The sequence below is a fragment of the Chaetura pelagica genome, unplaced genomic scaffold, assembly GCF_000747805.2.
Source record: "Chaetura pelagica isolate M959 unplaced genomic scaffold, ChaPel_1.0 scaffold677, whole genome shotgun sequence".
Lineage (NCBI taxonomy): Eukaryota > Metazoa > Chordata > Aves > Apodiformes > Apodidae > Chaetura > Chaetura pelagica.
In genome coordinates this window covers 376520-390134 of record NW_009953987.1, presented here as the reverse complement: position 1 = coordinate 390134, position 13615 = coordinate 376520, and the positions used below count along the sequence as shown (strand labels likewise).

General features: G+C 43.5%; 1 protein-coding gene across 1 annotated transcript in view; it reads right to left on the bottom strand.

The window, feature by feature from the left end:
• Positions 1–13615, bottom strand: part of NEB (nebulin) — a 114010-nt gene that overhangs the window by 64754 nt on the left and 35641 nt on the right. Inside the window, exons 45-61 of the mRNA XM_010002256.1 lie at positions 10713–11024; positions 9840–10043; positions 9383–9487; positions 9180–9287; positions 8666–8977; positions 7794–7997; positions 7337–7441; positions 7139–7246; positions 6334–6645; positions 5457–5660; positions 4616–4720; positions 3800–3907; positions 2937–3248; positions 2346–2549; positions 1770–1874; positions 1424–1531; positions 348–659 (exon numbers count right to left, since the gene is read on the bottom strand). Coding sequence (XP_010000558.1) covers positions 348–659; positions 1424–1531; positions 1770–1874; positions 2346–2549; positions 2937–3248; positions 3800–3907; positions 4616–4720; positions 5457–5660; positions 6334–6645; positions 7139–7246; positions 7337–7441; positions 7794–7997; positions 8666–8977; positions 9180–9287; positions 9383–9487; positions 9840–10043; positions 10713–11024 — 3228 coding nt within the window. The remainder of the gene's footprint in view (positions 1–347; positions 660–1423; positions 1532–1769; positions 1875–2345; positions 2550–2936; positions 3249–3799; positions 3908–4615; positions 4721–5456; positions 5661–6333; positions 6646–7138; positions 7247–7336; positions 7442–7793; positions 7998–8665; positions 8978–9179; positions 9288–9382; positions 9488–9839; positions 10044–10712; positions 11025–13615) is intronic.

Sequence of the window (13615 nt, the reverse complement as noted above, 5' to 3'; positions counted from 1 at the left end):
TTATAAGCAAGCATATCCTAGTATATAAAAACTATTGAATATATTTCTGCATAGTAGAAGGATATGGTTTGGAAAACAATTGTTATTACTGAAGATTCAGGAAAATAATTAGTAAATAACAAAAGGAATAGAGTTATTGAAGAGGTCCACAGATACCAGAGTTAAATGTAAATTATGCCTCAAGCTAAAGACTCAGAAAATAAGATTTATCATAAATTTGATGATAGAATATTGAACATTTCACCTCCATCAGCATGTCTGATAGAAGTGACTAAGGCATATTAAAATTATATTGTACAAGACTTGGTATATTTAATGATGTATCAACAATTTGATGATTTACTCACATCACTCTGCGGATCATAGGCTTGCTTAGCATGGATAACGTCGTTCTGGTCCGGCAGGCAGATCCACTGATGCAGGTAGTGCTTGTAATCAATATCACTGACCAGCCCTTGACATTTCTTGGCCAGCACAATGCCCAGCATGTCCACTGGGCTACTGAAGTGTGTCTTTGTCTTCTCAAAGGCTTTCTTGTACTCCCTGTCACTCTGGATCTTGGCCACGTGCATGGACCACATCATCTTGGGATCATCCTGTATATTCCGGGCCCCGATGTGGTGGCCGAGCTGCTTGCGGTAGCCTTCTTTGTACTTGTACTGAAATGGAGGATATTTATATTCCCTTGGTATATTTATGGATTAGTAAGTAACTCACACAGTTTAACACAACCATATTTTGTTTAGACGAAAATATTACATAAGTCTTTCTAGTGTTTTATTACTGTTCACATTAAGAAGCTTTTTCTTACAGATATAATTATCGCTGACTTTTCATATAATGATACCAGGCTTTCAATTCATTAATAATTTAATGTCTCATACTTAATAACATGTTTTACAATCCATATTCTTTTAATATTAAGATTAGAAATGAAATGTATCTTAATTATTTTTTTTAAATGTCTTGGTGAAGACAGTCTGAATACTAACTGTTTATATACCAATCAGGAAAAGGTAAAAATTTAGAAGATTTAGGATTTATTTACTAATAAATGTATTTTGGGGAGAGATTTTAAAGTATTTGCTATTTTGAATCAGGAATTACTTTGACTAATTCCAGCACAGACACATAAACCTTATTGATCATCCTACTTGAACATCCATGGGCAACAACTAAATTATTACAGGGGGCATAGAAATAATCCTCATATTATTTATTTTATTACTGTGATATTTACCTCATGCATAAAAATATTGGCCATCCATTCTTTTCATCTACTAAAGACATGTAGTAGAATCACTGCATTTCAGTATTGTCTGTTCTTTATACTTAAGATGTTGCATGAACAAAACTTGGAACCAACATTCAGATTCCTTTCCATTACCAAATGCATACAGACATGATAAAAAAACCTGCTTACATCACTGGCAATCTCTCTGGATGCTTTGGCAGACTGAATAGGAATGGCATCAAAACGCAAATCATGACCTTTCTTCTTTGATTCCTCCAATGCTAGTTTGTACATTTTCTGTGAGAAAAAATAAAATTATACTTCAGTTAAGCACACCTGTGTAATGAAAAAAATAAATAAGCTCTAAAAAATAGTGTTCAGACAGCTTAAACATCCGAACACAGCTCTATATCCTCCAGAAAGTAACAAACCCCCCCCAGATTTTCAAAGATCTTGTATTGTAGACGCTTGGAAATAGGAAATCAATGCACTTGTCAGAAACTCTTTAATTCTCTCACTCTTCATTTTTGCTCACCTGACTGTAGTTTAATTGGTTTTGTTTAGCTAGCAGGATTTCTGGTGTGTCAGGCATGACATGAACTGTGGTCTTATCTTTATTCCATGCTTCAGTGTATAAACGCTAAGAAAGAATACAAGAAGAGATTCATGTTGCATTTCAAACCAAGTCAGTATCTCACTGATCAGGTAAAACACAGAGCATACTAAAATAACAGGAAATATACCATACCTAAAGGTTATGTCTTTAATAACACAGAGCTACCATTATTGAACAGAGAATTTACCCGAAGAAATTTCACAACAATTAGAAAAGTGTTACATTGCTTAAGAGTAATCAATAAACCAAAGCATTTTTTACTGCTTACTGCACAGACATGTGAAAAAATAAATTAAAATATAATATGCATAATATCATTACACAGATGAGTCTTCCATGACATGGTCTAATATTTTGAATGGAAATAAACAGAGCATGCTTTTTGAAAATGCATCATCTCAGAACTTCAACACTACTTATGAGCACTGTATTTATAGGTCTGTCTCAGCTTAGGCAGGGACTGCTGATGTGGTGCCTGATCAAATCAAGACTCACCTTATTCATTGTCTCTGCATTCTGCTTGGCTAAGACCATCTCTAGAGAGTCAGGCACGCTGGTAAACTTGATTGTGTCTGGAGGCTGACGGTATATTTTATCACTCAAGATCTCTCCTGCCTTCTTGGCTTTTTCAACGTCCAAGGAGCCAATTGGGACCCAACCAATGCCTCGTAACCATTCGAGGTCAGACTTGTAGCAGTGCTATTACAAAAAAAAAATGCACAGGTTATTCTAATTAAAATGTTGTAATTTACAAGGTGCATCTTCCCACAGTTAAGTAGACTCATTAAAAATTTAAAATCAAACAAACTAAAAACCATGGAAAAAAATCTTAGGAAATATAACTTAATTTAATCTACTTTAAGAATGAAACTGTTACCCAAGGTTCACAGAATGGCAAATGATAGATAGCCCAAATTCTGGAATTACAGAACTGACATATCAATTAGCTACCATATCCTACTGGAGATCTGAGTTTCAACTAGTCATCAAGTAAGTCCTGAAAATTTGGTTCTACCAATGCCATGGTCCAGCTGTGTAAAATATCAGATACATTCCTCATCAGAAATTAAATCAGAAAGAGCTTACATCACTCTGCAGATCATAGGCTTGCTTAGCATGGATAACGTCGTTCTGGTCCGGCAGGCAGATCCACTGATGCAGATAGTGCTTGTAATCAATATCACTGACCAGCCCTTGACATTTCTTGGCCAGCACAATGCCCAGCATGTCCACTGGGCTACTGAAGTGTGTCTTGGACTTCTCAAAGTCTTTCTTGTACTCCCTGTCACTCTGGATCTTGGCTACGTGCATGGACCACATCATCTTGGGATCATCCTCTATGTTCCGGGCCCCAATGTGGTGGCCGAGCTGCTTGCGGTAGCCTTCTTTGTACTTGTACTGAAATATAAAACAAGACATTGTATTTCTATAGCTCCTCCAAATATCATCACTTATACTGAATATTTCTAATAATAAGATCTTCAAATTTCTCTGTAACCGACAGTCGAACCAAACTGTTCAAGCAATTCTGGGGCTAATAACATGGGTTCTCCTATGAAGTTTTTGAGATTTCAGTTAGAACTCTAAATAGTGATTTTTCATGTTTTGTTAAAAAGCACCCTTCACTAATATTAGTAACAAATAATCCTCTTATTAAATATATTTAATCCTTATTAAATATAATAAAATACATACTGTTGATTTAAGTAAAGATACAGATTTATGAGCTATAAAATTAATAAATGCAGCATAATGTTGTCCTTATAACTTCTCAACATAATTTTTTTACAATTAACTTCTTTAATAACATATAATAATTTGCTTCCAAAAATATCTATCTTTTGAGATCACAGTTTAATTTAAATGCCTTTTATAGAATCTGGTTGGTAACTTTCAGGTTGTAGAGAGTAGCTGTCAGCACACAAAGAAACAAACCAGTAGTTCCTTACATCGCTGGCAATCTGCCTGGATGCTTTGGCAGCCTGAATGGGGATAGCATCACTTCTCAAATCATAGCCTTTCTTTTTGTCTTCTTCCATGGCTTGTTTATAGAGTTTCTAGGTGAAGAATTAAACAATGAGATTCATGTAAGTTCCAAATATGATATAGTATTCAAAACAAACTGCTTGTGAATAGAGTAGATTTTTTAAATTGTGGTATGATTTATTCTAACTCAGCTTTATCTAACTTTCTTAACTCAAAGTCCCAGATCAGTAGTTGATACAATTTCACATCAAAGGAAGGTGTTGGATAAATACATTAGCTGATGATTATTTTTTTTCTTTCAACACTTTAAACAATCTAACACTGACTACAATTTTAAAGATAAAATATTCTTCTATACAGGTGGAGCAAAACTGACTTTTTAAAGCCATCTCTTACTGAAGTGAATTTATTTGCCTGAACTAACTTTGAGCTCTGGGATCACTGCTCTTCAGGGCTGTGCTGGAAATTTCCTTTTAGGCATTTTCAATGTTGGAACTAATCTTGTGCCTTCCCAAGTGTATGCACATGACAGAAATTATTCCCCCAAATCCCCTGAAGACACACAGCTTCTCATGGAATTTACTCTCAAGAGTGTTCACTGACATATGTATGCACTACTGTACAAATGCACAAATTATGTTTTTAAAGTCACGATTTTGAAGATAAATATTGGGGGTTACTTAAAAAACCTGATGGTATCATCTATATACTGTGTATCATAATGCACATGATCCAGCCATGAAAGAGATTGGTTACATGTGGAGAACTAAGACACTCACCACACTGTAGTTCTGCATGTTCTGTCTTGCCAGTGTGATTTCAGGTGTGTCAGGCATGATGTGGATTTGTGTTTTGTCTTTGTCCCAGGCCTCAGTATATAAACGCTGCAGGAGAAATGATGTATGTTAAAGGGAGGAAAAAATGTGGTGACTGCATGAAGATCTCCTAAAACAGAAGATTTATAGATCTGTACTCCAAGATAAGTCTAAAAAATCCTTATTTTATATAAAGCGATGAGGTTTTAGATTCACTTCTCTAGATGCTTGAAGTCCAGATTAAGATTTAGTAAGCTGGAAAGAATTATGTTAAAAAATATATATTTCTAGAAAAGGCACAGAATGCTAATCAGACACAGAGAGATCTGAAAGAGGAAATGGTTTTATTGACATGAATAGGATTGAGATCAGGGCCACAGATTTAGGAAAACTCTTACTCTTTAAGTACTACATTAAATTGTTCAAAATAAGATTATTTCAAAGACTGCACTAAAACAAGTAGTTTATTAATTCCTAGAGAAATTTCATAAATTATTATTTCTATTAAACAAATTTCTATATTAAAAATACATGAAAGTTAGCTAACACATTACTAAATATATAGTGAAGTATGTGGAAAGATTCATATTGATAATTCAAATTTATCTTGGTAATTTGGAAGATATTATCAAATTAGCATTTGCTGAAAATAAGTTATCTGTTGATTACCAAGAATGTAACTTACACTTTTAGAATTTGGTTGTGCTGAAATCTCACATAGTAACCAAACATCTGTACCCCTAGCCCTGTCTCCAAGGTTTAGGCAGGGACTGCTGGTGTGGTGCCTGATTAAATCAAGACTCACCTTATTCATTGTCTCTGCATTCTGCTTGGCTAAGACCATCTCTAGAGAGTCAGGCACGCTGGTAAACTTGATTGTGTCTGGAGGCTGACGGTATATTTTATCACTCAAGATCTCTCCTGCCTTCTTGGCTTTTTCAACGTCCAAGGAGCCAATTGGGACCCAACCAATGCCTCGTAACCATTCGAGGTCAGACTTGTAACAATTCTATTATCAAATACAAAGGCACCAGTCTCATTAATATTGCAATTTAAGCATTTCCCATATGCCATGCAAATAATGCTTTCATTCTGTAAGTTGACTTTCTGCTAGTTCAATCTGCAAAACAATCTATTACCAGTGTAGATTCAGACACAAATCTGTCTTCATGAATTCAAGAACATGTTGGGGAATGGTTAAAGAAAAATGGTATTAACACAAAACCCGGAAAGCCAGTATAAATTTTCTTCTGTAATATTTATCCCCAGCAAATAAATGCCCGGTAAGAACAATGGGTTTTAACTGAAACAATTTTCTTCATGATAGAAAAAGGAACTCTCTCCTCTCTCCATGCAACTGAATATAAAAGTCATACTGGGCAGTTTTCTCATTCTCTGCAGTTCAAGGGTATCAATATTGTCTATTATGAAGGACTACATGCAGCTAATTCTATGATTCAACTACCATGTCCGCTGTAAATAAACTTCCATATTACTCAGCCTTCCTTGGAGACAGATTCATTCACTCCTAAAAATCTTAAGACCTTGTTTAGAATACATAAAGAAAAACACAATGTGATAAAACAATATGTGAGAGAGACAATTCAAGAAGCTTCTATGGTTTACAATCAAAGGAAATTACATAGACTTTGGAACTTCAGTTCTTATCAGCAAGTACTCACATCACTCTGCAGATCATAGGCTTGCTTAGCATGGATAACATCGTTCTGGTCTGGCAGGCAGGTCCATTCATGCAGATAGTGCTTGTAGTCAACATCGCTGACCAGCTCCTGACATTTCTTGGCCAACACAATGCCCAGCATGTCCACTGGGCTACTAAAGTGTGTCTTGGACTTCTCAAAAGCTTTCTTGTACTCCCTGTCACTCTGGATCTTGGCTACATGCATGGACCACATCATCTTGGGATCATCCTCTATGTTCCGGGCCCCAATGTGGTGGCCGAGCTGCTTGCGGTAGCCTTCTTTGTACTTGTACTATAGGTAGAAAAAGGTTCAGTGAGGATGTCATGACTTTTTTCTTTTTTTCTTACATCCTTAACAGCCTCTGTGTCACAATAACCAGACTACTTACTATCTGAAAGCACAGAGACTTCAGAGAGAGAAATTAATTAGCTCACAAACCACACTGCACAACTACAAACAATTCACACAACATTATCTGCAGGATATGACCTTCACAATTTCAAAGAAACTCCATGGCCTACATATTAAGAGATACTACAGGTATTGTATTTACTAGCTCCAGACCATCTTCACATTCCCTGTCAACACCACACAACCGTACCATGCAGGCACACCTACAGGGAGACCCTCCAGAGCCACCAGCTTTAAGAATGAGCTGGAAGGTTATGATGGGTAAGACCTGGGATCTTTCCACTGACCTCAGGTTGCAAACCCCGGGCTTCAACTGCAAGCACCTGGAAACTGTCCCATAGGGTATAGCACCAAAGGGCAGTGATGTACTTACATCACTGGCAATGTCCCTGGAAGCCTTGGCAGACTTGATGGGAATGGCATCTACCCTCATGTCATAGCCCTTCTTCTTATCCTCCTCCATCGCAAGCTTGTACAGTTTCTGAAAGAAAAACAAGTGTTCCCCTCAAACAGCTTTTCTTTCCCAGCCACAGCACCAACCAGGTCCCAGCACCCCAGCTCAAACACCCACCTCACTGAAGTTCACTTTGTTCTGCTGGGCAAGCAAAATCCCAGGGGTGTCCGGCATAATGTGGACGCTGGTTTTATCCTTCTCCCAGGCTGACGTGTACGCGCGCTGCAAAAGTGACAAGAGTGGGACATGAGAAGCACAGGAGCACGAGGCAGCACACTCAGAGAGAAAATCACCTCAAGGATCTGCAGCCAGGGGCCTCCACTTGCACTCACTCACAAGCACCTTGCCTTGCCCAGAAGACTTCTTTATGCTTCCCCCTTTGCTTTCCCACACTGCACCCATCACTGCTCCAACCTCACCACAGAATCACAGCTCAACCAAGGATCAGAAGCCCCCACGCTAGACAAGGATGCAACATCCCCCTTGACAAACCCAGGCCCTGGAAGCAGGCAGCCCAGCACCCTGGGGAGGAAGGGCCTTCTTTCCCTCAGGCTGCACATGCCAGGAGTCTCACCTGGTCCATAATTGCAGAGTTGTGCTTGGCCAGAACCATGGGCATGGAGTCGGGGAGGCTGGTGAACCTGATGGTGTCCGGGTGTTGCCGGTACTTCTTGTCACTCAGGATTTGGCTCGCCCTCTTGTTCTTCTCATCATCCAGAGAACCACTTGGGGACCAACCAATGCCCCTCAGCCACAGCAGGTCAGACTTGTACACATTCTGAAAGGACAGGCCAGGACACAAAGCAGCTCAGACACCTCCTCACCCCATGCAGCCACTCCTCCTAACAAGGGCAGCTCTGCTACCAAAACTTATTCCACTGCCTCATCCCACCCTGCACCATGAAAGTCACTCCTGGCCAGCTCATCTGCCTTCAGCCTGTCTCCACTTGCTCACCAAGCACAAGCAGGTGACAATCAACCCCTAATACCTTCCCCTCACCATCTCCTGCACATAAATCTTAGTATCACCTGGGAAGTCCTGCCCCACTTTGCAATGTCCAGCTGGATGAGTCACAGGACTAGCTCTGTACCTTACATCCTAATGCTCGTCCTACCACATGTGTCTGCACACATGGGTTGGCTTTACCCACTGCTTGTATTCCACAAGAAATATTTGACTCCATGACCATTCACTGACATGCAGAAATCCAGTCACTTGCAGAGACCCTCCTCCAAAACACGAGAAAGGACATTTCTGTTAATTATGACCCCATAGTAACTTTATCTCTGACCATTCACAACACCAACACTCAACAAGACAGTTCAGCCACAACACAATCCCACAGAATCAAACTAGATACCTCTGTCACCTGGGCCTTTGCCAACTAAGTGAGAGAACATGAGAGACACTTCTAGTTTCCACACAGTCAGTAAACAACAACTCACATCACTCTGAAGGTCGTACACTCTCCTGGCTTGTACAACATCATTCTGGTCTGGCAGGCAGGTCCACCGATGCAGAGGATGCTTGTAGTCAACGTCACTGACCAGCTCCTGACATTTCTTGGCCAACACGATGCCCAGCATGTCCACTGGGCTACTGAAGTGTGTCTTGGACTTCTCAAAAGCTTTCTTGTACTCCCTGTCACTCTGGATCTTGGCTACGTGCATGGACCACATCATCTTGGGATCATCCTCTATGTTCCGGGCCCCAATGTGGTGGCCGAGCTGCTTGCGGTAGCCTTCTTTGTACTTGTACTGTGGGGGAGAGAAACTCAGTCAGTTCCTGACCTGCTCTTCTTCCTCTGACACTGTTCTGGAACAGGTCCTCCCTGCAAGAGCTTTGCTAATGGAGCCTGGAGAGATCACCATGTGTGAACAGGCATCTACCAGCAGAAGATCCTTGCTGGGTCCTTCCCCATCTGATAAGGTGTGCCACCAAGGGCTCCCGTGTACTTACATCACTGGCGATGTCCCTGGAAGCCTTGGCAGACTTGATGGGAATGGCATCTACCCTCATGTCGTAGCCCTTCTTCTTATCCTCCTCCATCGCAAGCTTGTACAGTTTCTGAAAGAAAAACAAGTGTTCCCCTCAAACAGCTCTTCTTCCCCAGCCACAGCACCAACCACAGCTGGACACGTCACCCCAGCTCAAACACCCACCTCACTGAAGTTCACTTTGTTCTGCTGGGCAAGCAAAATCCCAGGGGTGTCCGGCATAATGTGGACGCTGGTTTTATCCTTCTCCCAGGCTGACGTGTACGCGCGCTGCAAAAGTGACAAGAGTGGGACATGAGAAGCACAGGAGCACGAGGCAGCACACTCAGAGAGAAAATCACCTCAAGGATCTGCAGCCAGGGGCCTCCACTTGCACTCACTCACAAACACCTTGCCTTGCCCAGAAGACTTCTTTATGCTTCCCCCTTTGCTTTCCCACACTGCACCCATCACTGCTCCAACCTCACCACAGAATCACAGCTCAACCAAGGATCAGAAGCCCCCACGCTAGACAAGGATGCAACATCCCCCTTGACAAACCCAGGCCCTGGAAGCAGGCAGCCCAGCACCCTGGGGAGGAAGGGCCTTGTTTCCCTCAGGCTGCACATGCCAGGAGTCTCACCTGGTCCATAATTGCAGAGTTGTGCTTGGCCAGAACCATGGGCATGGAGTCGGGGAGGCTGGTGAACCTGATGGTGTCCGGGTGTTGCCGGTACTTCTTGTCACTCAGGATTTGGCTCGCCCTCTTGTTCTTCTCATCATCCAGAGAACCACTTGGGGACCAACCAATGCCCCTCAGCCACAGCAGGTCAGACTTGTACACATTCTGAAAGGACAGGCCAGGACACAAAGCAGCTCAGACACCTCCTCACCCCATGCAGCCACTCCTCCTAACAAGGGCAGCTCTGCTACCAAAACTCATTCTGCTGTCTCATCCCACCCTGCACCATGAAAGTCACTCCTGGCCAGCTCAGCTGCCTTCAGCCTGTCTTCACTTGCTCACCAAGCACAAGCAGGTGACAATCAACCCCCAATACCTTCCCGTCCCCATCTTCTTAGTCTCCATATGACAGACCAGACTCATTTGAAAATGTCCATCTGGCAAAGGCACAAGAGGTGTTTTGCGTTGCATCACCTATTGCTTTTCATTCCAACTCCCTCAGCACACATGGCTTGTCTTTTCCCACTGCTGCTCCTCTTGAAGAAAACATTTTACTCCATTGCTAAGCCCTGAAACACAACTTCAGCCACTTGTAGAAACCCTCCTTCCAAATGGTCAAGGCAACACTAGATTCCCCAGTGACCATAAAGTATGACCTCACACTAACTTCAACCTGACTGCTTCACGACAGCAATTCCTCAGCAACATAGTACAGCCAGAACATTGTCCTACAGAATCAGTGGAGATTATCTTCCCCATCTGAACCTTCCCAAATACGGAACTCAAAAGAACAAACACTTCTGGTTTCCACACAATCAGTAAACAACAACTCACATCACTCTGAAGGTCGTACACTCTCCTGGCTTGTACAACATCGTTCTGGTCTGGCAGGCAGGTCCACCGATGCAGAGGATGCTTGTAGTCAACGTCGCTGACCAGCTCCTGACATTTCTTGGCCAGTACAACTCCCAGCATGTCCACTGGGCTACTGAAATGTGTCTTGGACTTCTCAAAGTCTTTCTTGTACTCCCTGTCACTCTGGATCTTGGCTACGTGCATGGACCACATCATCTTGGGATCATCCTCTATGTTCCGGGCCCCAATGTGGTGGCCGAGCTGCTTGCGGTAGCCTTCTTTGTACTTGTACTGTGGGGGAGAGAAACTCAGTCAGTTCCTGACCTGCTCTTCTTCCTCTGACACTGTTCTGGAACAGGTCCTCCCTGCAAGAGCTTTGTTAATGGAGCCTGGAGAGATCACCATGTGTGAACAGGCATCTAGCAGCAGAAGATCCACACTGGGTCCTCCACTTCCTTCCCTCCCCATTGTACAGTGGGCCACAGGAGGCACATGGAGGCTCAGACAGGAATTCCAACCTAGCTCCAGAACCTGGAGCGATTCATACCAGCAGACAGGGTGTACACATAACCTAAGCATCCCCACTGTGAGAAAAGGTCAGGAAGTGGCTGGTAGGACCAAGGGAAACCCACCAAACTGTTCCAGGAGTTAAACTGGGCCCCATCCTATACAGCCCTAACTTCACTCACCCACACAGCCCACAGGAGCTGACACACTCCCCTGCTCCAGGCTCTCCTGCACAGTGTTCAGGACTCTAATTCTCCCAATTCTGGGTGTGTTCTCAGCTGCAGTCTTGCAGATACTAAGCTTGGGATGTGATAAGGTCCAACACCACATTTTTTCCTTGCATCTTACTGAAATGTCAAGCAAGACTGAGCAGAAATTGAACACATCTCCTTACAGTTAAGGAACAAACTTGAACTACAGAATCTCAAGTAAGAGAGTAAGTTTTGCTCCTGCAGAGCTAAGCCCAGAAAAGATACCCTGGAAGAAAGTAATGACTGGCCCACAGTGGCTGGTCCTGTGTCCAGTCCAGACAGAAACAATTCATGCCCCACTGGTAACACAAAACTCAATTTGAGGTGATTTCTTTTCCAAATGTCCACCTCAGCTGTAACAGGAGGAGAGTGCAGTCTGCAATTACTGAGGACAGCACACTTCCTCAAATGTTGCACAAAGAGATCCTGAAACAAGCCCAGGAGGTACACTGCTTTGAAATATGTCCATCAACCAGCTCTCAGGTTGCAAACCCTGTGCTTCAACTAACAGGATCAGGAAACTGTCCCATAGGGTATAGCACCAAAGGGCAGTGATGTACTTACATCACTGGCAATGTCCCTGGAAGCCTTGGCAGACTTGATGGGAATGGCATCTACCCTCATGTCGTAGCCCTTCTTCTTATCCTCCTCCATCGCAAGCTTGTACAGTTTCTGAAAGAAAAACAAGTGTCCCCCTCAAACAGCTCTTCTTCCCCAGCCACAGCACCAACCACAGCTGGACACGTCACCCCAGCTCAAACACCCACCTCACTGAAGTTCACTTTGTTCTGCTGGGCAAGCAAAATCCCAGGGGTGTCCGGCATAATGTGGACGCTGGTTTTATCCTTCTCCCAGGCTGACGTGTACGCGCGCTGCAAAAGTGACAAGAGTGGGACATGAGAAGCACAGGAGCACGAGGCAGCACACTCAGAGAGAAAATCACCTCAAGGATCTGCAGCCAGGGGCCTCCACTTGCACTCACTCACAAACACCTTGCCTTGCCCAGAAGACTTCTTTATGCTTCCCCCTTTGCTTTCCCACACTGCACCCATCACTGCTCCAACCTCACCACAGAATCACAGCTCAACCAAGGATCAGAAGCCCCCACGCTAGACAAGGATGCAACATCCCCCTTGACAAACCCAGGCCTAGAGAGATCACCATGTGTGAACAGGCATCTACAAGCAGAAGATCCTTGCTGGGTCCCTCCCCATCTGATAAGGTGTGCCACCAAGGGCTCCCGTGTACTTACATCACTGGCGATGTCCCTGGAAGCCTTGGCAGACTTGATGGGAATGGCATCTACCCTCATGTCATAGCCCTTCTTCTTATCCTCCTCCATCGCAAGCTTGTACAGTTTCTGAAAGAAAAACAAGTGTTCCCCTCAAACAGCTTTTCTTTCCCAGCCACAGCACCAACCAGGTCCCAGCACCCCAGCTCAAACACCCACCTCACTGAAGTTCACTTTGTTCTGCTGGGCAAGCAAAATCCCAGGGGTGTCCGGCATAATGTGGACGCTGGTTTTATCCTTCTCCCAGGCTGACGTGTACGCGCGCTGCAAAAGTGACAAGAGTGGGACATGAGAAGCACAGGAGCACGAGGAAACACACTCAGAGAGAAAATCACCTCAAGGATCTGCAGCCAGGGGCCTCCACTTGCACTCACTCACAAACACCTTGCCTTGCCCAGAAGACTTCTTTATGCTTCCCCCTTTGCTTTCCCACACTGCACCCATCACTGCTCCAACCTCACCACAGAATCACAGCTCAACCAAGGATCAGAAGCCCCCACGCTAGACAAGGATGCAACATCCCCCTTGACAAACCCAGGCCCTGGAAGCAGGCAGCCCAGCACCCTGGGGAGGAAGGGCCTTGTTTCCCTCAGGCTGCACATGCCAGGAGTCTCACCTGGTCCATAATTGCAGAGTTGTGCTTGGCCAGAACCATGGGCATGGAGTCGGGGAGGCTGGTGAACCTGATGGTGTCCGGGTGTTGCCGGTACTTCTTGTCACTCAGGATTTGGCTCGCCCTCTTGTTCTTCTCATCGTCCAGAGAACCACTTGGGGACCAACCAATGCCCCTCAGCCACAGCAGGTCAGACTTGTACACATTCTGAAAGGACAGG